This window comes from Mytilus galloprovincialis, chromosome 2 (genome assembly GCF_965363235.1).
Source record: "Mytilus galloprovincialis chromosome 2, xbMytGall1.hap1.1, whole genome shotgun sequence".
NCBI classification, from domain to species: domain Eukaryota; kingdom Metazoa; phylum Mollusca; class Bivalvia; order Mytilida; family Mytilidae; genus Mytilus; species Mytilus galloprovincialis.
In genome coordinates this window covers 68,483,278-68,510,959 of record NC_134839.1, presented here as the reverse complement: position 1 = coordinate 68,510,959, position 27,682 = coordinate 68,483,278, and the positions used below count along the sequence as shown (strand labels likewise).

Here is a 27,682-nt window from a genome sequence, read left to right as displayed (position 1 = left end):
CTCAGGTGCTCCGGAAGGGTAAGCAGATCCTGTTCCACATGTGGCACCCGTCGTGTTGTATATGTTATAACAAATCCGGTAAATAGTCTAATTCGGTAAGTCAAAAACTAGGCTTTAAAGTAGTGTTAATATTGAAGTCTCAACAACTTAAAGTCTTTGAGAATAAAATAATAATAAAAATCTAATATAGATATTATATAAAAAGAAGATATGGTATGATAATGTGATAACTATTCACAAGATACCAAATGACATAGAAATTAAAAACTACAGGTCACCGTACGGCCTACAAAAATGAACAAAGTCATACCGCATAGTCAACCATAAATGGCCCCGAATATATGTTTATACCGATAGATTACTGACAATTAAGTTTGACAATTATCGGGAATAATTTCAAACCTAATTTAGTCGAATTAAAATGTCAACATTGTTTATCTTGTAGTAAGTGTACATGCTGTTATATTTGATAATATTTGCATTTATATTCGGTATTTCATATGGAAATAAATTACATTTAGATAATGTGTTTACTTGAACTAGATAACGTTTCTTAATTATGCAGTGAAACTATTTTCATAGTACTACATTTAGCATACCAGTGAAATGGCATACACGAAAGGATTAAATCACTGGGCAGATATTCTGGTAGTCATTTTATATTTTATATCTGTTTTAGGTGTTGGATTATGGGTAAGTTTTTATTAAATTTTTCGTTTATATATAGCACTTAGGAATTATATTACTTTAAGGATATTCCATATGAAAATATAACGTTACGCATGTAGGTGAACTTCGGAAATATTTACTGTAAATAACTTCAAATCTTTACAAAAATGTTATAGTGTAGTTTTTGTTAATGAATCACACGTATTGGACATTAGAAAACACTTTACTTTTCAAATTGTTAAGAAAGAAAGTTTTTTTTTCGATAACAACATTGACTTATGACAATACTTTACAGTTTAACACATTTACTATCAACTTTTATATTGCATCTTTAACACATCATGTTGTCTTTATCTACCTAATATAGTAACAAAGTGATGCATCGTGTTAAGTCGGTTTCGTGTCTCGTCACTTTTCTTCGAAGTTTGGGGTTCGCTTAGGGATGGAAAATACGCTTTATTTTTGTGATGACATATTCATATAATTTTATTGTAGCACTTTAAGCTGCAGTATAAAAACAATAGAAGGGCAATATCAGAAAAATATCGGTTTTTTTTTTTTGTATTCGGCAAAAAACTGTTGAAGAGTTTTTAAGCTAATACGAAAATGTTCATATTTTTCTGACATTTATCTAATATTGTATATGTTTACACTTCTGGATCTATTTCCTTCCGATAGTTATATTTTACCTCTCACTGAACACTGCTTATGATGTCGTTACAGCTAATATGTACAGCCTTCAACAATGAGCGAAACACATACCATATAGTGAGCTATAAAGATAGATAGATAGATAGATAGATAGATAGATAGATAGATACTGTATTCTCTAAAAACTAAATACAAGTTTAGAGAGAAACATACAATATAAATACAGATAAAAAAGCCCGAACAATTCAAACGAAAAAAAAACCAACAACGGCCTAATTCAAGACAAACATAAACGAAAAATATATATAAGACAGCATCAAACGACGACCACTGAATTATAATAGGCTACTTGGGACAGGAACATAAATAATACTTAATGTACAAAATCAGGCTCTCTTGACCATGTAATGTTTTTTGCTGTTTATCTTCTTCGTCCTACTTGTACAGACAAAAACTGTCCTTCACGTATAGTTAACTTAAAACTTGTAGAAGGGGAATGTAAGTAGATTGTATATGTTTATTTGTCATATCGAGAAGTTAGGAAACACATTTTTTTATTTTGATGTTAATTGTATAGAAATTTTTCAGACTTTATGTCGACCAAACAGAGGCAATGTGAAAAATTACTTTTTGGCTGGTCGTTCTATGCCATGGTTTGCGGTATGTTCAATCTGTAGATAGTGACGTTACGCACTGTAGAGCATCGCACCACACATTGAAAGCAAAAAGTCGTCAAGTATTTAACCTAATTTGTCTTTTAAGTTTGAATAAAATTAAGAATGAACATAGGGATTGTGTAAAAGAGACAACAAGCAGACCAAATAGCATAAAACATCCGAAGGCCACAATTGTATTTTTTTTTTTTATAATTTGATTGTCCTAGATATGCACATTATGTCTAGACTTTATAGTTTATCATATCGAATTTGTAGTACATATTATTTTGATATATTAAACATACAGACCAACGGTAATATTAGATCGCATATACTTATTTACACTTAGGGATGGTTATATAAAAATCATGGTAATACATCATGTATTTATGTGATAACAAAGTAAACCTGTCGAATTGTTCATATATAACTTTGTCACTAAATTAGCTTAAATGGTATTTTTTAAATCAATAACATAAAAACCTTTCAAATGCAGTACCAAATCGAAAGCAAAGAAACAGAGCTTTAATCTTTGTTGTAGACAGTCACACGAAAGTAAAAAAAAAACGAGGCAAAATATAGTAAGACGTACACTATTATTCTGATGTGTTCAATGACCAGTTAAATTATTACAGATTTCGTCATTTTACTGATGTTTTTGGCCAAAATTGTAACAGAAAAAAGACTTTGGAAAGTACATGTTTGATGTATGCAAATCATGCTTTGTCAACGTGTAAGTCATGCAATTTCTATTATTTTCAACTGAAATATTAATTTATGTGAACTTGTGATATTACATTCATGGAAAATGACCCACTTCTTTCGTATCAGATATACTGAATTCATTTTTGTGTCATTAACCTTTTTTTCAGGTCGGTGCCTCACTTTTTTCGAGTAACATTGGAAGTGAACATTTTGTTGGATTAGCAGGGGCTGGAGCGGCATCTGGTATTTCTTTGGTTCTGTTTGAATGGTTTGTAAGTAAAATTTGTTTGTCATTCATGATTTGCATTTATTGTACCGTGTTTAACATATGTATAAAGGCAAAATTAAATCAATTAGCTTTTGAATGTTTAACAAAAAATACAACTAAGTCACAACAGAACATATCTCAATATTTTGATGTCACCTATAAAAGAACATGAATATAAACATAAGAAGGTGTCGTATGATTGCCAATGAGACACATTTATAATCAACAAGATACCAAATGATCCAGAAATTAAACAACTGTTTGTCACCGTATGGCCTTCAGCAATTAGCAAATCCACACCACGTATGTCAAATATAAAAGGTTCCGAAATGACAAATGTAAAATAATTAAACAGAAAACACTAATGGCCTGATTTATGTACAAAATGATGATTGAAAAACAAATATGTTACACAGCAACAAACGACAACCACTGAAATACAGGCTCTAGAATTGGGACAATCACATACAGAATTTGGCGGGGTTAAACTATTTAGATGGCGCAAAATCTTCCACAAACCTGGGACAGTGGTGTTACAGCACACAAAAAGAACACAAGACAGTAAACGAAAAACAAATATGATGAACAAACAACAACCACACAACGAAGTAGATCTAACCTATATTAAAGCATTTTCTTATTTTATTAAAATAGTATAAATTGTTTTACCATCTTTTAGGTGATTTTTCTTATCTTGGCGTTAGGATGGATATTTATACCAGTTTACGTTTCAGCTGGGGTAGGTTGTATGAAATATGTCAAATGTTTGTGTAAAAGTTCAAGGTTTAAAAAAAAACCCAAGATTTCAAAGACGTCAACTGGTTTAAATTACAAGATTCTAAAGGAGTCAACTTTTTTTTATAATTTCACGACGTTTTAGGATTAAAAACAACTTAGAGACAAAACACCATCCTAATATAACACTAGGTAGACAACATACTATAGGGCAAACTTATCCCTCCGAAAATATAGAAGTCACCTCATATACTGCAAAGGTTATACAGATCCTGCTTTACGCGTGGCTTTCTTCTTATTGCTCATGATAAGTAACAAAGTGAAGAAAAATCAGGTATACCACAATTTAGCCGTGGTCATTTGTGACAGATACTTCATGAAAGAGAACCAGTTCATGTCGGCGACTGTCGAAATTTCGTCGAAGGAATTACTTCAACTTTACCAGGAGAATTTTAAATAGCTATTAAAAAGCACATACAAAGCACATTTTAATGGTTGTCATATATCATTTTTCTCTTGTTTTTTTAAGTAATATTTATGTGAATTTCTCTGTGTAAAGTTAATCTATAGTCACTGTTTTTGTTATTAAAGGTGTATACTCTACCGGAGTACATACAGAAACGCCATGGGGGACAAAGGATGCGGACATACCTTAGTGTTTTATCTCTCATTTTGTATATTCTAACTAAACTTGCCGTAAGTGTGTTTAAAAGTGAGATACAAAGTTACTAGACATATTCATACAATAATACAATAATACATATAAATGCATTGATATGTTGGATGTATTTTTTTTATATCAATTCAAAAATAAAATGAGTCAATCATTTAATGTATAATACATAAATGTATTTTATTTTACACAAAGAATTAAAGTTTTCGACAGTTGTTAAAAGTCCAGACATCGACCTTTCGATTGAAATAGCAGTGGCGGATCCGGGGGGGGGGGGGGGGGGGGTTCCGGGGGTGCGCACCCCCCCTTTATTTTTGCCGATCAATGCATTTGTATCGGGACATATGTTTTGCACCCCCCCTTTGCCCTGGGTTAGCACCCCCCCTTTCGAAAATTCCTGCATCCGCCCCTGAATAGTCTAGTCTAGGATCCAGTCGCAGTGAGAACATTAAATTCATTTTATAGCAAGAAAAATAAATGAATTATTACACATGTATATGAAAATTTAAAGACAAATATTATTGTACATTTCATTTTTAGGTCAGTATTTTTGCCGGATCCCTGTTCATACAGATGGCTTTAGGATGGGACATGTATATATCGATTGCTATATTGTTATTTATTACCGGACTGTACACAGTTTTAGGTATATAAACTATAGGATAACATGTCATTGTAAAATTACTAATAATTTAATATATATTTGAGGACAACTGTTTGTATTTTTGTAATCAATTTCATAAAAATCCCAACTTACAGTTCTCTAGGAGTTAGTTGCAATAATAATTTTACAGCATGCGCAGACAATCTCTTCGCCTAATATTGCATGTAACACGTTGTTTTTTTTTTACCTCAATAAGTTTGTAATATTATGTAATTGAATGTAATGTAAAAAAACAAATTAAACACATGATTATGTTTTTATAATTACCTAATAACATATTTACACGCAATCAGTCATTTTGTATATAATACGCCCCTGTTTATTCCTCTGTTGTACATGCCGGCTTAGGTGAAGATCATTTCCACATAATAATCTAATACAATTCAACGAATGGTCGGCAATATAAATTCAACTAAATGAGTTGAATCTATTTAACAATTGTGAGTTTACTGTTGAACAAATACACATTCAAACATGCATGTGTAGCGGTGTTTCCTCTAATCTAGAAAAAAGAGGGACAAAAGATTCTAGAGGGACAGTCAAACCCATAAATCGAAAATAAACTGACAATGCCTGCCTAAAAATGAAAAAAAGACGAACAGACAAACAGTATAACACGTGACACAACACAGAAAACTAAAGAATAAGCAACACTAACCCCACCAAAAACTAGGGGTGATCTCAGGTGCTCTGGTAAGGTAAGCAGATCCAGCTCCACATGTGGCACCCGTCGTGTTGCTTATGTTATAACAAACCCGTCAAATAGTCTAATTCGGTAGGTCACATTCATGAACGGGAAAGGGATTGTAGTTACGACGTAAGGAACATATCCGATATAATTTGTGAAACGGTTATTCCATAACGGTCAACCAACTCGTGATGGCGTTCGTAAAATTAACGAGATGATTTCAACTTCACCATTTGGAACTCTTAGTTTAATAGATTCCTTGTGAGCAGCAACCCTCTATCAAGAAAATCATGATAAGAAATGAAAACACGGGAATATCATATCAATTGGGAGATATATACCCTGTATGTAGGTGCTGCTGGAATGTGGATACTTAGAAATGGAAAGTTAACAATTGGAAAGCTGAAATCATCTCTTTTGTCGTAAAGTTTTGTTTTCAACCGACCCTCATTGTCAATTTCTAGATGTAAGTCAAGATATGAGGCCGACTTAACTGTATCTATTGTATCCTTTATTTCTAGTTCGATGGGATAGATGCGTCCAACATAGTCACCAAATTTTGTATTATTTAGTGAAAGAACTTCATCTATATAGCGGAAAGTAAAGTTAAAGGATATTGCTAACTTCTTATCTTTCTTCCTAAGAAGTTCCTGTATGAAGTCAGCCTCATAATAATAAAGAAACAAGTCGGCAAATAGCTGTGCTAGTGGATAACCGCTTTAGCCCAGTTGATAGAGCAATGGCTTACTGAGCCAGTGATTTCTAGATAAAATAACGCATTGAACAGCAATTTATATGAAAGCCAAACCCTGCTCTCTCCTATTAATGCAATAATGTACTTTTGTATCATGTGCAGGTGGACTTACAGCAGTTATGTATACAGATACACTACAAACATCAATCATGACTATTGGAGCCATCATAGTTATGGGAATAAGTAAGTGAGAGTTATCAGACTAAAAATATCCATTAGATAGTTATGTAAGATGATAACTGCTGTGATAGATATCAATACCCGCCTTCCGTCCTTACTATAAAAGTCTAATTACAATTCATATATTTTTGCCTTATAATTTCAATTCAACCTTATTCATCTTTTGCTCTCTAGAGTATCTAAGATAGTTTAATAAAACTGTTATATACATTTTTATTCAGTTTTCTATTCTTTTACATAAAGAGCAATTGTATATACATATCGATTCAAGAGTATGCTTGATGTATGCAAAAAACTATTTATAAATGATAGCATATGTAAATATAAAACTTAGTACATTTTAAATCATGTTTAATTAATTTTCCTGTTTTTAGGTTTTACTCATGTTGGAGGTTATAATGCAATGAAAGAGAAATACATGGAAGCACTTCCATTCACTCGTGATTTGAACACGACTTGTGGGTTACCACGGAAAGATGCGTTCCATATCTTTCTCGATGCTGCGGGACAGGAAAACCCTTGGCCAGGACTTGTGTTTCAGGCATCCGTTGGTTGTTTATGGTACTGGTGTTGTGATCAAGTGTGTATTAGTTAATTTGATTATGATATTACTTTTTCATTTGGGTTTGAAACATAAAAAATAATATTTTCTGTAAACATTTAAGAACAACAAAAACATTACTGTATAAGGCCAAAATTCCAACTATAAATAAAAAAAAATTAGGAGTGATTTTTTAAACCAAAAAATAAGAGAAAAAACTTAGATAAACTAAACTAATATAATTTTACATTCTCATGTATGCTTACTATAAAATGAAGATATATATATGTAGGACTCTAAAGTGCGATGGGGACGCTAAAGTACGATGGTCACGCTAAAGTGCGATGGTCTACGCTAAAGTGCGGTTCCTCCATATGCTAAAGTCCGATGTTCTGCGAAAGTATAGACGTAAGAAACGCACATGGATTATGACGTTAACAGTCGTTTATACAAACTAAAAATGAACACGCCGGAAGACAACTAACAAATATTTGATTCATAAGAACTTCAAGTTTTCATCCAAATGTCTAGTTTGTACATTGCAGGAAAATATAACATGGGTGTATAGTCGCTACAAAAAACGGAGAACATTAAGCTCGGCAAACATCGCTTTTCCCTCTCATTTAAATTAAACAAATAAATGTTACATATTCCGACAATAATCGAATTTTGTATCTGTAATGTAAAACGGACGATTGTAAGAGGACGTGTTCCCATTAGTGTAACGGCAATCTACACCAATTATCCAAATATTCAATACGCTTCATTTTACATAAAATATAATATTTTGCGACACATAAATTACCTTTTCAGCAATTGTTTCGTACTTTGGTCAGTCTTTTTAAAGTCATATGAAACGAGAGAGTGGTGAAAAATAATGTTTATCTAATTCATGAACCAATGCATGTATATATCATAAACTTAGTCCTCTGTGCACGATTTTATAATTTTTTACGCAAATATATCGTATAATCGTCAATTTTTTTTCTCTCTCTGTCTGTTATGATTTAACAAATATGGCTGCTCATTAAATGCCGTGTTTTGAAGCCGAAGTTTAACGATTGTCACTTTATAGTAAACAAATAACAAAAAACATGGGTATTGAGCACATGTTTAACATGTACAATCACATAATTGTTTATTTTAATGACAGATCCATGCGTATTGCGACCACCGGATTTTTACGAGGAGGGTTACGCTCAGGTCACTATGCATACGGAAAATATGTCGGCGAATTGCTTCCTGGAAGCAAGCAATCAAAACTAAGTAAACTGCTTCTAAATGTGGACAAATTAAAGAATTTTCCTCAGAAAAAAGTATATGTACATAAGTTGTAAAATGAAAACTATCCATTTATTTATAAAAAAAACATATGCATATTTTTTTTTAATTTGAGGTTTCTTATGACTTTAATTTAGAAACAATCACTTTAGCCTATCGGTAAATTATGAAGCCTATCACATATGTTATACCTTAGCATACTAGCTTTTGCAAAAACAAAAACTATGTTTAAACCTCGATGTTTTGATCCCTCTAATCTTAACTTTTTGTTCCATCGCACTTTAGCTTAGCGTGATATACCATCGTACTTTAGCGAACAAACAACCATCACACTTTAGCGTGAGACACCATCGTATTTTAGCGTAGACCATCGCACTTTAGCGTGACTATCGCACTTTAGAGTACCATCGCACTTTAGAGTCCTACATATGTATAAATGCTCGTCGGTCTTTTATTTAGAACACGCATTTTTCGTCGGGCGCAAAAACAAAATTTCAATCCTGATATCTGTGATTGATTTATTTACAACCACTGCTCGACACCACTACTGTTGGAGTTTATATTCACCAACGGTATCACCAGCCCAGTAGTCAGCACTTATGTGTTGACATGAACTGTCATGGATATGGTCATACTTATAAATTATCTGTTTACAAAACTTTGAATTTTTTTTCTACCTTAGGAATAGAATACCTTAGCTGTATTTTTCGAAACCACTAGGAAATCTTCAGTCCTCAATACTGTTCAACTTCGTTCTTTATTTTATTCCAGCGTCTAATAAGTCTTTTGTCGACGAAATGCGCGTCTGGCGAAAATACAAAATTTTAATCCTTGTATCTGTGATGAATTTATTTATAAGGAAAAGCATTACTCATAAGTAAGAAATCAAAAACTCTAACCCAGTTTCAGAAAAATAAATAAAAAATGTTCGTTTATAAAAAAAGTATTTATTTACCTGAAGGTTATAGTCCAGCGATCATTAGCTGCCAAAAGTTGTTCACATGCAAAGGGAGGATCACTTGTAGCGGGATACTTGAAACTTTTGCCGTTATTCTTACTGATGTTTCCTGGAATGATCAGCAGAATTCTATACCCAGGTAAATAAACAAATATTTTGAAATTAAAACAAAAATTATTACTAGTATGATGGTATCAAAGTATAAAGATAATACATATAGAATATGTCGTTTTTTTAATCTACCTATAATTTAGATCCTCTATACTGTAACAAGTAACAGCAAAAACATGTTTTAGAGAATTTTAATTACTGTATAAGAAATATATCAGTTAGGTAGATATACAGAATACCCAAAAGGAAATTGAAAAAAGTCTTAACATAGACCGTAATGTGTCTCCTAATCTTTCGCACGGAGACATTTATGCAAATTTTTACGACATAAGACGGATTTTTTTATTTCCTATTGTTAATTATCCATTGGGCTCTCTCTTACAGTGTAACTCTGAACAAGCAGGCTGAAACCCGATTGAAATAAAACAAAAGAACCGAAGCTCTTTGTTAGAGAAGGCGATAAATGCTTACTGTTAACAAAAAAATTAAAAGTTAATAGAAACAAATAAAATGACAATTTTCTTCTCAATTACGAAGCGTTTTATTTTAAAAACACCATTTCCATAAGTTTTCAATTTATCTATTACATACTCAAGCAGAACAATTAGATATCAAGTCGACGACACGGGTATCTATCAAGTTGGATGTAGAAAATGCATAACCTTCGATTTTTTTTAAAATTACCACAGACGGAGAACATATCAATCTATTAGTTTAGTAATTTTCGTGTCTGCCATTCCATTATGTGACTCAAGAAAAATACCCAAAAATGGGTAACAATTGTATCAAAAAGAGAAAATCGAGTGCACCTTTTTATGTTAGGGCGTGTTTGAGTTGAATATTTTGTCTTTAAAACGTACAAAGCAAGAATATTTGATACATCATCTCGCTTCAGATTCTATTATTTTTATATATCAAAGCTACAGATTGACTTTATAACATAAAAAAATCACAGTTCTAAAAGTGAAATACCTTTCTAATGAATCACAAAAACAGAGTAGCTATTTTTACTAAAAATACTTGACGACAGTCTTTTAAGTTGGATGATGAAAATGCATATCTTCGAAAAAAAAAGAATTTTTGTGTGTGATAAATAGGGTTTATAGTCTTCAACCACCGAAATTTTTTTAGTCTGCCCTTCAACGAAATATTTAATTAATTTTTTTTTAAATGTTTATGAATTTTCGAAAATTTCACCGATCAGACAATAGTTTTAAGTGAAATCAATGCAGACAAGATCATTAACCGATGCTCATTAGCTACTAGATACATTTGTCTTTTAAAATACAACTAGTTGTCGTTTGTTTATGTAATTTATACGTGTTTCTCGTTTCTCGTTTTTTTATTTTATATAGGTTAGACCGTTGGTTTTCCCGTTTGACTGGTTTTACACTAGTAATTTTTGGGCCCTTTATAGCTTGTTGTTCGGTGTGAGCCAAGGCTCCGTGTTGAAGGCCGTACATCGACCTATAATTGTTTACTTTTTTAAAATTGTTATTTGGATGGAGAGTTGTCTCATTGGCACTCACACCACATCTTCCTATATCTATATGACATATAAGGATCGTAATGGTGCTAAATTTATCGGTTTTCAAGAGCAAAATTAGCAGCGCGTCATCCCTACAACGGCTTCCATTTCTACGATTGTAAAAATAAACTGGCGTAATGGGGAGATCATTTTGACGAAGTAGAATCCTGACTGCACGTTTGTTATGCCAGTGTCTATATAGGTTGCATTTCTTTAAATATCGACAATGCAATTTATCATATGAACTCCTTTTACAACTAAAACTGTACAACTTGTACTATGAAGTTTCGAAAAAAAATATATCCTAGAATGGAAAGTTCATTTGCCTTACTATTTTTTTCATAGGGTCAAAATATAGGGGTGTGCGGCATATTTTTAAACGTTTATATGGCCCCAAAGTTCCAAGAGTTTAAACTTCCAATAAACTTCTGTACTACACCAACCTTAACCTTAAGGTTTTTCACAGATATTGATACTATGCCTGTATCGTTAGACACCTTGTTATATACGTTATAATGTATATGATATTCTATTTATGTAAGGGTATTGCTTAAACAGCTGTAAATTTAGTTTACACCCGAGAAGACTAAATGGCCCCGTTTGAATTAACCTACTCTTCGGTGTTATCAATAAAAGTACTATAGAAAGATCCGTGAGAAATGTTTTTATTAGTACAGACCATTTTTACGAATTCAAGCATAACTTAATATTAAGGTTTTACAGTTATTAACACTATCTTGTCGATAGTAATTGAATATTGTACAAAGTCATGCGTTTATCATACTGTGAATGACTTCTTTACACTTAATCTGTGTTCTGCTTTGGTAAGTTGTCATAGAAAACTCAGTTTACTTACAAGTTGAAATTTGCTTTGAATTTGAATTTAGTAAATGCGAGTATACTCGTACAAGGGTGCTTTGCACCTTTTGTCTTTTTGTTATTTGTTTTGTGGTTTGTACTGGTCTAATAAGTATAATCGTTTCAAACTGTTATTCAATGTGTTCTTATGTTTTGCTGTTACCACTGTACTAGGTTAGAATAGGGGTTTAATTGTACATTCACATTCACAAAAGGTTGTAAAGAAAATACGTACTCATAGTTAGGAACAGAAAAAGATGTGCCACATTTTTTGAAGAAACAACTTTCCATATTAGTACGAGATAGCCAAACAGTACAAACAATTGTAATTTTACGAATAGAAAAATAATGTTTTAAGGTTGTTTCTGACATTTCGCCTCTGTCAACAAATATGCGTCATCAAAATCAATTAAAAAAACAATGGACTTAAAATGTCTTGAACATAACATAGTTTAACGTAAACAAAGAACGAATTATTTGTAACAACTGCCATATTCCTGACTTGTACAGGACATTTTAAGAAAAAATGGGTGGTTGAATCAGGTTTTATGGCTAGCCAAACCTCGTGCTAAATGGCAACATTACATGACAGGAATACAGTACAAATAAATGCAAAAACACTCTGAACAAATACACAAATTAATAATATAATAGTATTTTTCGACATGTAACCACAGAAAAACAATGAACACCTAAAATTACTTTACGACAGTACACAAAAAAAAACAACAGCATAATAAAGTGAGGAACTGTCACAGTGTCACACGAATTTATCGACGACGCCACAAAAAGTAACATCACAGTTGAATATAAATAGGGATTAAGTTTGTAATGGTGTTATGTGATGTATTTTATAACAATTACAAGAATATTAATATAGAATTGTTTAAGTTATTGTGTAATTACACCAAAACAATACGAATTTTCACTGAGATTCTTAATGTAGTTGCCTCCGACAATTAACAATGGACTTATTGTTAAGAATACAAAATCAGATATAAGTTAAGAATAATATATATATTATGTTTTATCCTATTCAGATGAAGTTGCTTGTGTGGACCCTGACGTATGTATGAAAGTGTGCGATAATCCATCTGGATGTTCTAATATTGCATATCCAAAACTAGTAATGGAGCTGATGCCTGTCGGTAAAAATCTTTTTTATAATTTATTCTAATTTATTTTGTGTGTAATAATTAAACTCATCATAGATACCAGGACTAAATTTAGTATATACGCCAGACGCGCGTTTCGTCTACAAAAGACTCATCAGTGACGCTCGAACCCAAAATGTTAAAAAGGCCAAATAAAGTACTAAGTTGAAGAGCATTGAGGACCAACATTCCTAAAAGTTTTGCCAAATACAGCTAAAGTAATCTATGCCTGAGGTAGAAAAGCCTTAGTATTTCAAAAAATTCAAAAATTTGTAAACAGTACACTTATACATAATTTCGATTTCTGTAGTTCATAGTTGAACTGGAATCAGTTTTCATTCTACTTAACTTTCTCATATATAAATATTCCAGATTTACAATTTATTTTTCATGTTCTCATTTTTTGAACTGAACGAATTTAATGATCCTTTTTGTACGTAAAAAGGGACTATAAATTTGTCCTTGTTTGGAATAAATATACGAGAAGTAGAAGATTACACATAACCTCATAAATCCAGTTACTTAGTGAGGATATCTACATATGCTTTTAAATAGAGTTTTAAATAATTTATTAAAGATACAATGTACCAGGTTTATAAAGTTACACTGTACATTCTCTTAAAAAAGGAAAATCACAAAAATAATGAATTCCAGGGAAAATTCAAAACGGATGGTCCGTAATCAAATGGCAAAATCAAAAGTTTAAAGTCATCAAACGAATGGTTTACTATTTTCATTTCATATTCCTTACTTATCTATAAATCGAGATATGATAAAAATGTATAAAAACAAGGGCAATTCGGTCTGGAAGTTTCCGTATTATTTACGTTATGTCCAAATGTACAGTTCTAATTTAAAGGATTAAGAGGTTTCATGATAGCAGCTATGATGTCAGCAATTATGAGTTCCCTGACATCTATATTCAATAGTGCTAGTACAGTGTTTACTATGGATATTTGGAGAAGGGTAAGGACAAAATCTACCCAGAAGGAATTGTTGATAGTTGGAAGGTAAATAAAAATGACTAATGAAAACGTATTATAATTAATAATTAGAGTTTATATGGACGTTGTTTGTGTGTAAAACATTTTATCAAACTTAAGTCTCTTTGAAAGTAATAATCCGTCTGTTGAAAAATTGTAAGTATTGTAAGAAGTAAAGTGATCACCAATTGTTGGATTAATCATTCAATTTTAAAGTAGGATAGCTGCAAAAGAGGATACATTGAAGCAATGTATATATAGTTTTAACACGAGACATTTCTAAATACACAAATAAATAAATACTAAATATCAAACATTACAATAACATCAGTAACTTGAGATATCTTGTGGCAAATGTGGATTTTTAAAGATAGTTTCAAGAAATTTGAAATATCTCAAGTTAGCAATTTGTCTAAAGACATCTTTCATATCCAATGATTTTGTGATGTTATTTTAGTCTCTTTTTTATGTGAGTCATTGTTTGATTTTGAGTTCAATTACATTCAACGACAGCGAAATAAGATTGAATCACACTAGTGGATTTTAGTTTTGTTTTTGTCAATTTTTGCATGATTAATTTATTATATTGCAAAGTTATAGAGCCAACATACGTGACCAAATCTAATCTATATTTATGCTTCATTTTTTGTCAGATTATTTATTGTTCTGATGTGTACCTTAAGCATTCTATGGATACCATTGGTTAAAACAGCACAAGGAGGAAAACTGTTTACTTACATGGTAGTTGTGGAAGGATATCTAGGATCGCCACTTGGGGTTTTGTTTCTAACATCTATTTTCTGGAAAGGGACAACTGAAGCGGTACATTAATCATATGTATTTGAATCATCATACTATATATTTATATGTAGTCGCTATTCTTTGATAACTTTTTACACCACTGGGTCAATGCCTCTGATGATGGACGTTTCGTCCCCGAGAGTATCACCAGCCCAGTAGTCAACACTTCGGTGCTGACATGAATATCAATAATGTGGTCATTTTTATAAATTTCCTGTTTACAAAACTTTGAATTTTTCGTAAAACTAAGGATTTTCTTTTCCCATGAATAGATTACCTTAGCCATATTTGGCGCAACCTTTTGGAATTTTGGGTCATCAATGCTCTTCAACTTTGCACTTGTTTGGCTTTATAACTATTTTTATCTGATCGTCACTGATGAGACTTATGAAGACGAAACTCGCGTCTGGCGTACTAAATTATAATCCTGGTACCATTGATAACTATAGTCTTTGTACTTATATATGAAGCAGATTTTATACGAAATCTTCTTAGATCGATTAAGTGTCGATTCTCATAACAAATGATACATGAATAGCGGGAGAATCCATAAAGTTCTTTTTTTAGTTCAGGTGAATTGTTATTTTTTTATGTTATATCCTGTGGTATTCTGATTCGATTTATAGGATTTGAACATCGGTAAATATGTTGCCAAAAATGTATCCATACATGGCCTTTGGTCTCGATTTGCTGATATTGCATCGTATAAAATATTGAAAACTTGGGAAGAACAGATAGTACAGATATGCTTTGGAATGGTATATGATTTAGCCGTATGTTAGATAAGTTGCATTAAAAATTATTTTTCTAATTCCGCTATTTTCATATATATGAATTACTATTGAGTTTTGTGTTTTTTTGTCCCTAGTTTTTTTTTTATTATTATTATTGTCCCTAGCGTTTTGTATGTTTAGCTCTAAAACAATCTAATATCAATAGAATTCGTAAAACAAAGGAGGACAGAAAAAATATGACATAAAAAGAAGAAAATTATTAAGAGCCAAAAAAAACCCCACCTAATTATCAAATAGAATTAAAGGCAATAGTAGTAGACCGGTGTTCAAAAGTCATACATTTGATTGAGAAAAACAAACCTGGGTTAAATACAAAAACCGATCGAAACAGTTAACCAGTGCAAAATGATAGGACTTAAATTAGAAAGATAATGAACCCTTTGGCCGAAATGTGTTACATCATAATTGCTTGCGTTTTGCAAAAGGAAATAAGCCACGACCATGCCGGGATAGGACGAACAGTTACTTTATGTAAGTGATATGTGACTCAAATGTTCTACATTTAGTTTTGAAACATCAATTAGTATTAAATATTGTAAGAAATAGAAAATTATTCTTGTTTATAGTAAATTTTATATTTTAGGGATCTTTCTGGGGATTATTGATAGGGCATGTAGTTGGCGGCACTCGGCTTATACTAGAATTTGTTTATCCTGCCCCAGCATGTGGCGAACAAGAAACCCGACCAGAGGTTTTATACAAGTTGCACTCCATGTATTTCATTCCGCTACAATTGGTATTGACTGCAGTCGCAATAGTCGTTATCAGCATGTTTACCACTAAAAGAACCGAAGCTGAGGTAGATACAAATTTAACACAGAATTCAATAAATCGTCTTTTTCTACTATGTCATTTTATTTTTATAAAACAGTTATGAGTTTCAAATTCATATAAATTATATTCATATGAAAGGTGATAAAGTTATAGGTTTATAGTCTCATTTCGTCATGAACTACATGTATTAATCAATGTGTCACGATAGATGTTAGAAAATCAAAAATGTAAAAAGTACTAGTAGTTCTTTTCAACGAACGCAAAATTATCATCTTTTTTAGAAGTCTTTAAGAAAGTAAAAATGATTGCAATATAAAAGCTATAAGTAAATCAATTTTAGTTAGTAGGTGTGACGTGGTGGACTCGATATGACCCGTATACAGTCAATCGAAAAGACAAAGTTGGTGGAGACCATATCACAATAAAAGGTATTTAAAAGACATTATTTTTCAGATGTATGTACGTACGTTTGCATGGACTATTGCTTTTATCAGGTTAATAAACTTGAAAGCGTGTTATTGTTTTATAAACAGAGGACCCTTTATAATAATAAAATCATAGCATTTACAGGTTAGATTATCTGCTTAATGACCCAGGGGGTATGTATATTTCTCTGTTTTTTGTCATTGAGGCCTCATATTTGCTTAATTATTTCTGCTGTTTCTCTGACTATATAATATGTAATAGGAAAGCACATAATTATCATGATAACCATTGGTATGACGTTGGATTACAATGTGTTAAAGAAGATATCAAAATGAAATATGAATTTATATAATTTATATCGAAAAATTGTAAATATCGGTATTGAAGACAAGTCTTAAACTGAAATAAGTTGCGATTAAGAATAAAAATGAAATACGGTTTTTTCTTCAAAAATTTATAAAAGCAGAATATTGAAAGAATATTTCGTTTTAACAGTCTGTTTTTGGTTCAATTTCGTCAAAATAAGATATTAAAAAAAAACAAAAAAAAAACCAACATTGCAAATGTTTTATTGGCTTGCAAGTAAAAAATTTAACTTCCTTTGATTCTGTATTGTTGTAACCTAGCTTCACCCTCCGCTGAAGATGGATTACTCATGCCCTAATCAAGTTAACTGAAAAAAGAAAAAAAAAACAACATTGAAAAGTGAATAAAGGAAGCCATCATTAAAATTAAAAAAAATACTTTTCTTTTACTGGTCGGCCTACAAGAAATCTTGAATTTACAGTTAAAATGATAATTTACTTATTTTATATCTATGACATGAAATCAAATGGAACTGGCAACTTTGCACATGAACAATTCCATCTGCTTCTCCATCTATTTTTATTATTAATTATGTTTATATTGTCAAGTCAAGTGAATATCGGTAGTATTCAGAAGTGACCTCGACGGATGAAATGTATTGTGAATTGTTTTATTTTAAACTTTTGGTATTTTGGATTTATTTTTGGTTTGTTTTTAATCAAACAGTGATAATGAATCTTAAACAGATATATCATGTTATGGAGGGGTATTTGCGAAAAATACCAGTCGAGAGAATGTTAAATTTCTCGAGCGGTAAGTCGAGGGAAATTCATGCTCAAGACTGGTATTTTTCGCAAATACCCCTCAAGAACATGCTATATCTGTTTAATAACACCGAATGTAAACTTTCAAAAACGCATTGATGATCGTGACGTTACAAGCGTCCAGTCGGAAAGAGTATTTTTTGGCAAATACCACGGCAGAGAGGGTAAAAAAGGCATATCCTTTTTGCATATACCCCGGCGTCGTTAAAAAGTAAACGATATTTATTTGATAACAGTAAATTGGTGAAAAATACACTGGCTATCAACCATTGAAAACCCAGCATTCTTACATAAGGTTTAATTAGTTACATAATGACCTCTGACGTGTATTTTTAGTCTTTTATGTATATGTAGACATAAATTAATTATATTGGTTTGCGTGTCTAAAACATATTGATATCGAGTCTGTGAACATTGTAAAGGTGAGCGTTAAATATTTTCAGATTTATAGATTGTTTTTTTTTTAGTGTGGTAACTTAAACCTCATTCTTCCCCGTTTTTCCTCCCCACATGTCCCGTTTCTTTCAAAATATACGCAAACAACATGAAAGCAAAGCCGAACATATGCACTATTATAACAAAGTATGCTTTTACAATTGATAAAGCTTCAGTTTTCGAGTTAATTGAATGGTGCATTAGGATTGGCCATTGTCTGTTATAAATTATGTAATATTCAGATTACTTACTACCAAAGAGTATTCGTCTGTTTGTTTTGGTCATTTCACTCTAAATTTTTTGAATGGATTTGTCTGTCCAAACTTCTTAGAATAAGTGTTTCTGATAAAAAAAAAAAAAAAAAAAAAACACAATCTAGTGTAGTAAATTTGTGTTACTGTATTATAGCAAACAACCTTTTCATAGAAGGTATAGTTTTCTAGTTAAGATCCGTCTTCTCTTCTGTACTTTCAATTTTCTTATTATTACTTTCCTCTGCAATAACAAGTCATAGTTTTTTAACGCATAGAGCATCAAGCTATCCCTTGGTAAACACTACACATTTCAGCCCTTTTGGTATTGAAACAGGTTCTATTTTTGTGATTTCTGTTTATTATAAATATAAATGCACGACAGACAGAGAGAATATCTTTTATCGTATTAATGATTTACTGTACACAATTTTTATTTATCACAGAAGAATGCTACAGCAGTGATCAACGTCATTCTGGAGGGTTGTGTTCACGTTTCGTGGTATTCCTGTTTGGGAGCATCGATTCTCATCTGACCCAAGAAATACAAGTAGCTGATAGAAAAACATTTCTACAAGAGAAAAGACTATGGAAAATATTTCTTAACCTGCTTGCTGTATTTCTGATTGCCATAATTGCATTTCTCTGCGGATTTTATCACTAAATTGTATTGCTTTGTTTAATTTTCATTGTTCTGTTGCTGTTGACAATATTTAAAAAGTATATGTCCTGTAAAATTTGAAGTAAAACGAATCAAAAGGAATATGTTTTCTTTACATTTCACAGTGAATAGTTACCTTTCAGAAATACGTATTTAAAATAAAAAATAAGGATATATCTTGATTGTTTTAAGTATACAAAATAAAAACTGAATGACTTATTATCAACAAGGCTCTAGTTTTGTCAATTATCAGTAAAGTATTTTTATATTTAAATATATATGTATGCATTATGTTAATTTTATCAAGTATCTCAATTCAAAAAGGACTAACTACTGAACTGAAATCTTTAATTTTTTTTAATACTGCAAATTAGAAATGATAATACAAATGTATTTCGAGTTGGACACACAAGAAAAAAATCAACAAGAAAAAGCCACTCTAACATCATTCCAGGCATACTGGCAACAAAAAAAAAACACACACACAAGAAAAGTCTTTCTTGTATCATTCAAAAGACATCAAAAGGATTAAAAGCAAAAAAAAACTCCTTTATTATCTCATACATACTGAAACACAATAAGTGAAAAATTTCTCCTTAAAATTCCAGCCATAACTGAAAGAATCAAAAATGAGAAAACCACTCCTAAATCATTCTAGAGATATCGGAAAGAATAAAAAAAGAATAAATGCCTCATCATATCATTCTAGACAAACATGAACAAATTCATAAAAAGAAAGGCATCTCCGACAATTATTCTAGACAAACTGAAAAAAAATAATTTAATAAATCATCACTTCTATATTATTTCAAACACGCAAAAAAAAGTAAAAGTAAAGCCTGAACAGCTGGATCCAAGCTTCATAAGCAAAATATAACACGGTATTTTAGGTAAATACAAATCACAAAATCTAAGTATACCACGTGTCAATTCCGGTCTAAAAGAATTTAAGATATTACCAAAGACAATTTCAGAGAAGATCTTTGACTTCTAACATGCACATTTTGTTGAGAAGTTAAACCATGTGATAGTATATTTTAAAATGGACTTCATTATCAAAGGTGTGCTCTTTACACAGAAACTGCTCCAACAGAGTTATTCAAAGAATAACTAAAATCAACACAACTTAAGGTTTTTTTGGTTACAATCCGAAATTGTTTGACCGACACGATAGTGTCTCAACTACAAAATGACATGTGTTTAGCTATCTTAGATCTTCAGATATAGGATTAAGTCGATTAGTTTGTGTTTTTATCGGTTTATCGGTTGAGTTTATTCCTGATTGTTACATTTTGACTCTGTGTGTATTTGGAGACACTCACCCTGCCGACGTCCATGGTCTCGCTTATTTTGAATTGATTCATTTTCATAAATTTCCGTTTATAAATTAGTTTTGAGATTTATACACCAGTAAAGTACTGTCGCTTTAATTTGAACTATAATCTATGACAAACATGACGATTTTAATTTTGAAATTAACAATTTCCCCAACAATAGTAGCAATATAGCATCTTCACCTGCATATGGGATATATATTTCTCAACTTAATCGATATTGAAGAGTTTGTAACTGCTTCTCATACTTTGTAAAACGTCATCAGTGTCTGAATAGAAAGCTGATAAACCAGAGTTAACAAAAAGGTACAAAGACCTAATGTGCCTTGTCAGTATGCCTTTTTGTGTGTCTTTATTACATTTTTTTCTCGTTTTTACAGTGATTAAGAATATAACACAATGTTGACTGCTTTACCCGCATTGTGACATTTTTACCGATAATGTTTGTTCGTTTTGTTCACACATCGTTGTCAATATTATGGAATTTAATGCAAGTAAGCTATAAAACCAGGTTTAATCCACCATTATATACATAAGAAAATGCATGTACCAAGTCAGGATTATGACAGTTGTTTTTCATTTGTTTGATGTGTTGAAGCTTTTGATTTTGCCATTTGATTACAGACTTTTTTGTTTTTTCTGACTTTTCCTTGGAGTTCGGTAATTTTGTTATTTTACTTTTTATTTCTTAAACTTCACTCAATTTTATTGATGAAATGACGATATTTCCGGGATAGTCCACACACACACACACTTAACCTTATCTGTCAAGGATTATGCCAGGCAATGGGCTTATTCCAAAAAAAAAAAACAAGACGCAGATGCTCTTTCAAATTAGTTAAAGCTATGAAGTCGTTCACGGATCTTAGAGTTGAAAAAACTTAATGGGTCAATGAATACACATGCTAAATCAATCTCAGCGACCCAAATATTGCTAAGCATCTCTCTTACCTCCATGACAAATATGGTATTGTCCTCGCAGATAAATCCCCAAACAACGTCTTTTTTTTTTTTTTTTGCCTTTTTACATCTACTGCTTGGAAAAAGAATGAGGTATTCACAATTCACTTGGAAACTCAACATATACCATCTACTACACTTATCAAAGATGAAATCCTGAACTATCATAGGTCTGATATATGTTCCTTGTGAATTGCAACCAAAGATTTAGAACTGGATCTTCATTCTCTGTATTTGAAATGACATTAGTGTTCTTACAAACATTGCAAGGCCGTAACTAGGCATCTTATTTTAGTGAGGCAAAATAATTGAGCCGAGCAAAGCGAGGCGAAATTTTTTTTTGGAGGGTATGAACTGAATGGTGCAAAATCCTGCATTCTAGGCATTTTTAGAGAGTTTGATAATGTTTTGAATTTGTACACTTTTTATATAAATTTTTCATATTTTAAGACTTTTACTAAACCAGATTTTTAACAACTTTATTTAAATTTATATGTAAGTTAATCATCCAAATATCACTGATTTGAGTCTGCTGCCAGAACATAAAACAAACATCGATTCAGTAGAGTTTGCCACATTTTTCTATGGCCGGTTCAGTCAAATCGTTTCAGAATCATGATTTGGTCTGCTGATATCCTTATCGCGATGAACATGGAGCATGGCAAGACCGCACAATCTCTCGCCACTCATGTATGCTCTTTTCCAAGTTTTCAGTCGTTTCAGGGCAGTCTGTGTTTCTAAAGGTAGCACATTATCATCAACACAATGATCAATGTCTTCTTCCAATTCCTTGTCTCCATCAGCAATTCGATAGCAGCTTTTGTTTGCAAAAGGGAATTAAGCTTTCCCGTAAGCACCATCATACAGTCGCAGTTACAAAATATTAAACTCGCTTTTATGCTGACAAAGAGTAGACAAACTAGGGATAGAATGAGATAACATACATGTATATGATTCTATTTATAGAGTAAGTATATATGATATGGGTACAGGGGAATTGGAATGGAGTTTTTGACGTTTACATGTAGTTCCGTAATTTCAAATTATTTCTGGAAATAGTTGGTGGTATTTTAGTTCCAGAATCTATAAATTTAGGGGTTAGGGGTTGGAGGTGTCCGATTCCGAAACCCCGAATATAAAGAAACGAAATTCCGTGGTCCCGAATATGTAAAGACAAAATCCTGTGTTAAAGGTTCTACCATTCCTCAATAATATCAAATTGGAATATGGGATATTTTTTTCAATTTTTAAGGTTAAAGAAACATGGGTAAAAACTAATCCATGCATTCATGTTTCATATTATTTATATTTTATTTATCTGTAAAGAGAAAGCTTAAAGTTCGTGAAATGAATACGCAGATAGGACTGCCCCCTTGCGATGCCCAGTACTTGATTTGTCAAAAGTTGGTGAAACGGAGAAGTGAATACGCAGACAGGACTGCCCCCTTCCGAAGACCAGTACTTGATTTGTCAGTCTACTAACGTTTTTGGATTGTTCCAATGAAGTTATATGCAATACTCAGACTCTGTTCACAAAAAAAACCTAGTTTACTAGAATTATTCCTTCTTTACCTTCAGTGTCGCTTTTCCTTTTTCTGCAAGAGCCTGTTTTTAACTAAAGATCCATGATGATTATTACTAGGTTAAAGTGTAATCGAGAAACATCATCCGTTGAGATGCTGAGTTATATCCAGAAAGAATAGTTTAAAAGGAATGATGACAAGTTATAGCAATTAAGGTTGAGACAGAACAACAAATGACTATTATATTTATATATATGTATAAAAAAAATAATCAGTGTCGAAATTTTAGTGAGGCAATTGCCTCACTTGCCTCAAGGGTAGTTACGGCCTTGCATTGTTATATTGGTTCGCATATTGCTACTCGAAACCTTTTTCTAAATTATTAACATTAATTTTATTATCAATCTAACCGGGTTGTTAAAATAGTTATTTAGACACTACGTTCTTTAGGGCTTTAAGACATCCAAAGATATGTGAATGTGCATACAATCTAAGTCTCTTTCCTTTTGCAACAGTACTGAACATTTTACTTTTCTATTCTTTACACAAGCAGACCCCAGTTTAAGCAAAAAGACAAATATAAATAAAGGTCCTGTTTTGTTTCATAAAAAAAACAGAGGCATACAGTAGCTTCTTAGTAAAAATGAAATAAAGATGATGATTTACTTAACCTTCATGTAATCCTATATAGATGAAGTTCTTTCACTACATTATTCAAAGTGGTGTGACTGTTGAACGCATCTATCGGAATATGACAGTTGTTTTCCATTCGTTTGATATGTATGAGCTTTTGATTTTGCCATTTCATACAGATACAGTTAAGTCAGCCTCATATCTTGACTACCCACTAGAAGTCAAAAATGAGATTTGGTTGAGAACAAAACTTAACGACAAAAGAGAGGATTTCAGATTGTGACTTTTAATTTCTGTGTAGCATCACACTAGTTTCTACATATGGAGTTTATATTTTCCAAGTGATACGATATTCCCGAGCTTCCATTGCCCAACATGAATTCATTGATAGAAGATTGCTGATTTCAAGAAAGCTACTGAACCAAGATTTTCTAGCTGTGAAGTTGAAATCAACCATTAGAAAAATTTTACGCACGCCATCGCGAGTTGTTTGACTATGATGCAATATCTGTTTCTTAGATGGCGACTGATATATGAATAAGAAGATGTGGTATGAAAAGAAATAAAAAAACCTCTCTATCTCAGTCACAATGTATAAAAAGTAAACAATAGAATAATCGTTCCAGTTGTCATTACCATAGTGCTATCTCCTTTTTCTAGAATGTGATATATCGAAAAATACTTATCACCCGGTTTGTACTTATATCAGAACCACGACGGATGTGCGACATATGTAGATCGGCACTTGAAATCACTTGTGTTTTGGGTTGTTTTTTTGTGGGAATTCGTGTTGATTTGTATTTAGTTTTCTATGTTGTGTTTTGTAAAATAAAGGCAACAGTAGTATATTGCTGTTTAAAAGTCGTCAATCGATTGAGAGAAAACAAACTAAAAACGAGGGAAACACATCAACTATAAGAGAAAAATAACTTTTGTAAACTTTTGTTTGTCTTTTGTTCGTTTGCCTGTTTTTGCCAAGGCAATGTCTGTTTGTTCACAACTTCTAGTTGTAATATCCATGTGCTACCTTTCAGGTCTATTTCATGCATGTAAAAATGTGTATCTATGATAGGCGAAAAAAAACTTAAAACAAGAGATGTTTCACACGAAGATGCATCATTCGTATGATGAAAATGCAGTTTACATACATACAAGTGTATAATGTAGGACTGGTAGGTGTCCAAGTCTAGTTATTATTTAGACATGATATTCTGAGTCTTTTTGTACTAAGTCACTACTCTAAAACAAAAATTTTCAAAATTTAAAGAATGTTTTCTTAGACACGTTTAAACTTAAATTGTGCATGGGTTCGTCGGTTGATACCCAAATTGTGCAGTTTAGAGTACTACAAATTCAATGCTTATGTGAATGTATTATTAAATTAGTCATCAGAAAATGTGTTACCATAGAACATAAATGATGCAACACAATTTGAAAATGTGAAATTTTTATAATAAACTTGTAGTTAGTTTAATATAAGAGTGGTCTTTCTTTTACAACAAAAAAACTAAGAAAAATGATGTGGTGCATAATTCAAAAATCAAGCTATTTTTGTTATATATGTCTTAACTTGAGTTTCAAACTAATATGCTCATTCTCTTAGGGTGAAATATCAGTGTTTCATCAGTTTCCGATTTGGTACCACTCAAGATCTTTAAATCATAGACTATGATAGGTAAATGTAGTATATTTATCAATATTTTGAAACCACAGTTTCTATCTTCAAAAAGCTTTTAAAAAGTTTAGTTTAAGTAGAATTTCTTCGGTGATTTCTATAAATTTTTCTATTCGAACCCACCATTATTTTAAACATGTTGGATTTTTAATTAGTATGTCTTACATAGAATTACTACGTCTTGACTAATTCTATTAAGCTTTTGATAGTCTGTTTCGTAAAGGAATAATTATCGATACGAGACAAACAATTATCAATATCCATTTTACATTGAAATGTTTAAAGGAAGTACACAAATTAATTTTAACTTCATGATTCAAACCTCCTTTTCTCATCACTTTGCGTCCGGCGTCCGGCGTCGTCGTCCGTCGTCGTTAACTTTAACAAAAATCTTCTCCTCTGTAACTACTGGGCCAAATTTAACCAAACTTGGCCACAATCATCATTGGGGTATCTAGTTTAAAAAATTTGTGGCGTGACCCGGCCAACTAACCAAGATGGCCACCATGGCTAAAAATAGAACATAGGGGTAAAATGTAGATTTTGGCTTATAACTCTGAAACCAAAGCATTTAGAGCAAATCTGACATGGGAGTAAAAATGTTTATCAGGTCAAGATCTATCTGCCCTGAAATTTTCAGACGAATCGGACAACCAGTTGTTGGGTTGCTGCTCCTGAATTGGCAATTTTAAGGAAATTATACCGTTGTTTGGCCATTATCTTGAATATTATTATAGATAGAGATAAATTGTAAACAGCAATAATGTACAGCAAAGTAAGATCTACAAATAAGGTAAATGACTAAAATGGTCAGTTGACCCCTTAAGGAGTTATTGCCCTTTATAGTCATTTTTTACCAATTTTTCGTAATTTTTTGTATTCTTTTACAAAAATCTTCTCTTAAACTACTGGTCCAAATTTAACCATACTTGGCCATAATCATCAATAAGGTATCTAGTTTTAAAAAATGTGTGCGGTGACCCTGCCAACCAACCAAGATGGCCGCCATGGCTAAAAATAGAACATAGGGGTAAAATGTAGATGTTGGCTTATAACTCTGAAACCAAAGCATAAAGAGCAATTCAGACATGGGGTTAAATTGTTTTGCAAGTCTGGATATATCTGCCCTGAAATTTTCAGATGATTCCAACAACCGGCTGTTGGGTTGCTGCTCCTGAATTGGTAATTTTTAAGGAAATTTTGCTGTTTTTGGTTATTATCTTGAATATTATTATAGATAATGATAAACTGTAAACAGCAATAATGTTCAGCAAAGTAAGATCCACAAATAAGTCAACATGCTCAAAAAGGTCAGTTGAATTATTGCCCATTATAGTCAATTTTTAATAATTTTTTTAATTTTTTAAATTTTTATAAATTTTAACAAAATATTTTCCTCTGTAACTATTGGGCCAAGTTCATTATAAATTGAGATAATTGTAGAAAGCAAGAATGTTCAGCAAAGTAAGATCTACAAACACATCACCATCACCAAAACACAATTTTGTCATGAATCCATCTGTGTCCTTTGTTTAACATGCACATAAAACAAGATGAGCGACACAGGCTCTTAAGAGCCTCTAGTTTGATAAACGAGCTCAAAGACCAAGCTAAAGGCAATTCCCCATGGATCATCCATGTGAAAGCTACTGTATGTTACCTCACAGGGAAATGGCAACGGTTCCAATAGATAAGACAGGGTCAATGGAACAAATTAAATATAGTATCATGACTTTATCTACATATGGATAATTTTGGAATGCAAAGCAAACCGGTCTTGACTAGAAAAATGTTGTGGATCTTTGAAGTAGAAATTTGACCATATATTCAACAGGTTTAATAAACTGTTACTTTTCTTATTTATTTAATCTTGCGTGATTCAAATTTTTTTTACCAAAATATCGTTTGAAACGTATGAATATACTGATGGAACAAATGTGTTTATTAACACACTTTCCGTATTTTTCGAATACCAATTTCTCTCAACAATTTTAGATTGATTATGTTTTGGATATCTGTAATAAAAAATGAGGTCAAGATTTAATCTGGTTAGAAATCGAAGAAATGATTTAAGAAAAAAAAAATCCTTTAAAGATTGTGTTAAAATTTTGAGTTTATGGTTCAAAATGAAAAAGATATGGTATGCATGTCAGTACTACAACTATCTTGACTTCATCTATCTGTTATGTCTGCTACACAACCGTTATAATTTTGCATTTTACAGGAAT

General features: G+C 31.8%; 1 protein-coding gene across 2 annotated transcripts; it reads left to right on the top strand.

The window, feature by feature from the left end:
• Window positions 1-519: 519 nt before the first annotated feature.
• On the top strand, window positions 520-19,558 carry LOC143064228 (sodium/glucose cotransporter 4-like). 2 transcript variants are annotated; one of them, XM_076236893.1, is made up of 15 exons: window positions 520-693; window positions 1,909-1,980; window positions 2,849-2,953; window positions 3,629-3,688; window positions 4,276-4,380; window positions 4,898-5,003; window positions 6,566-6,646; window positions 7,018-7,223; window positions 9,427-9,562; window positions 12,961-13,068; window positions 13,934-14,084; window positions 14,711-14,879; window positions 16,236-16,451; window positions 16,767-16,854; window positions 19,115-19,558. In XM_076236893.1, the coding sequence occupies exons 1-15, from the start codon at window positions 607-609 to the stop codon at window positions 19,330-19,332; spliced, it is 1,908 nt and encodes a 635-aa protein (XP_076093008.1). In that variant the 5' UTR covers window positions 520-606; the 3' UTR covers window positions 19,333-19,558. The 2 variants fall into 2 exon arrangements, with proteins under 2 accessions (XP_076093008.1, XP_076093009.1); XM_076236894.1 differs by lacking the exons at window positions 520-693; window positions 1,909-1,980 and adding an exon at window positions 2,539-2,557.
• The last annotated feature ends 8,124 nt before the right edge of the window (window positions 19,559-27,682 follow it).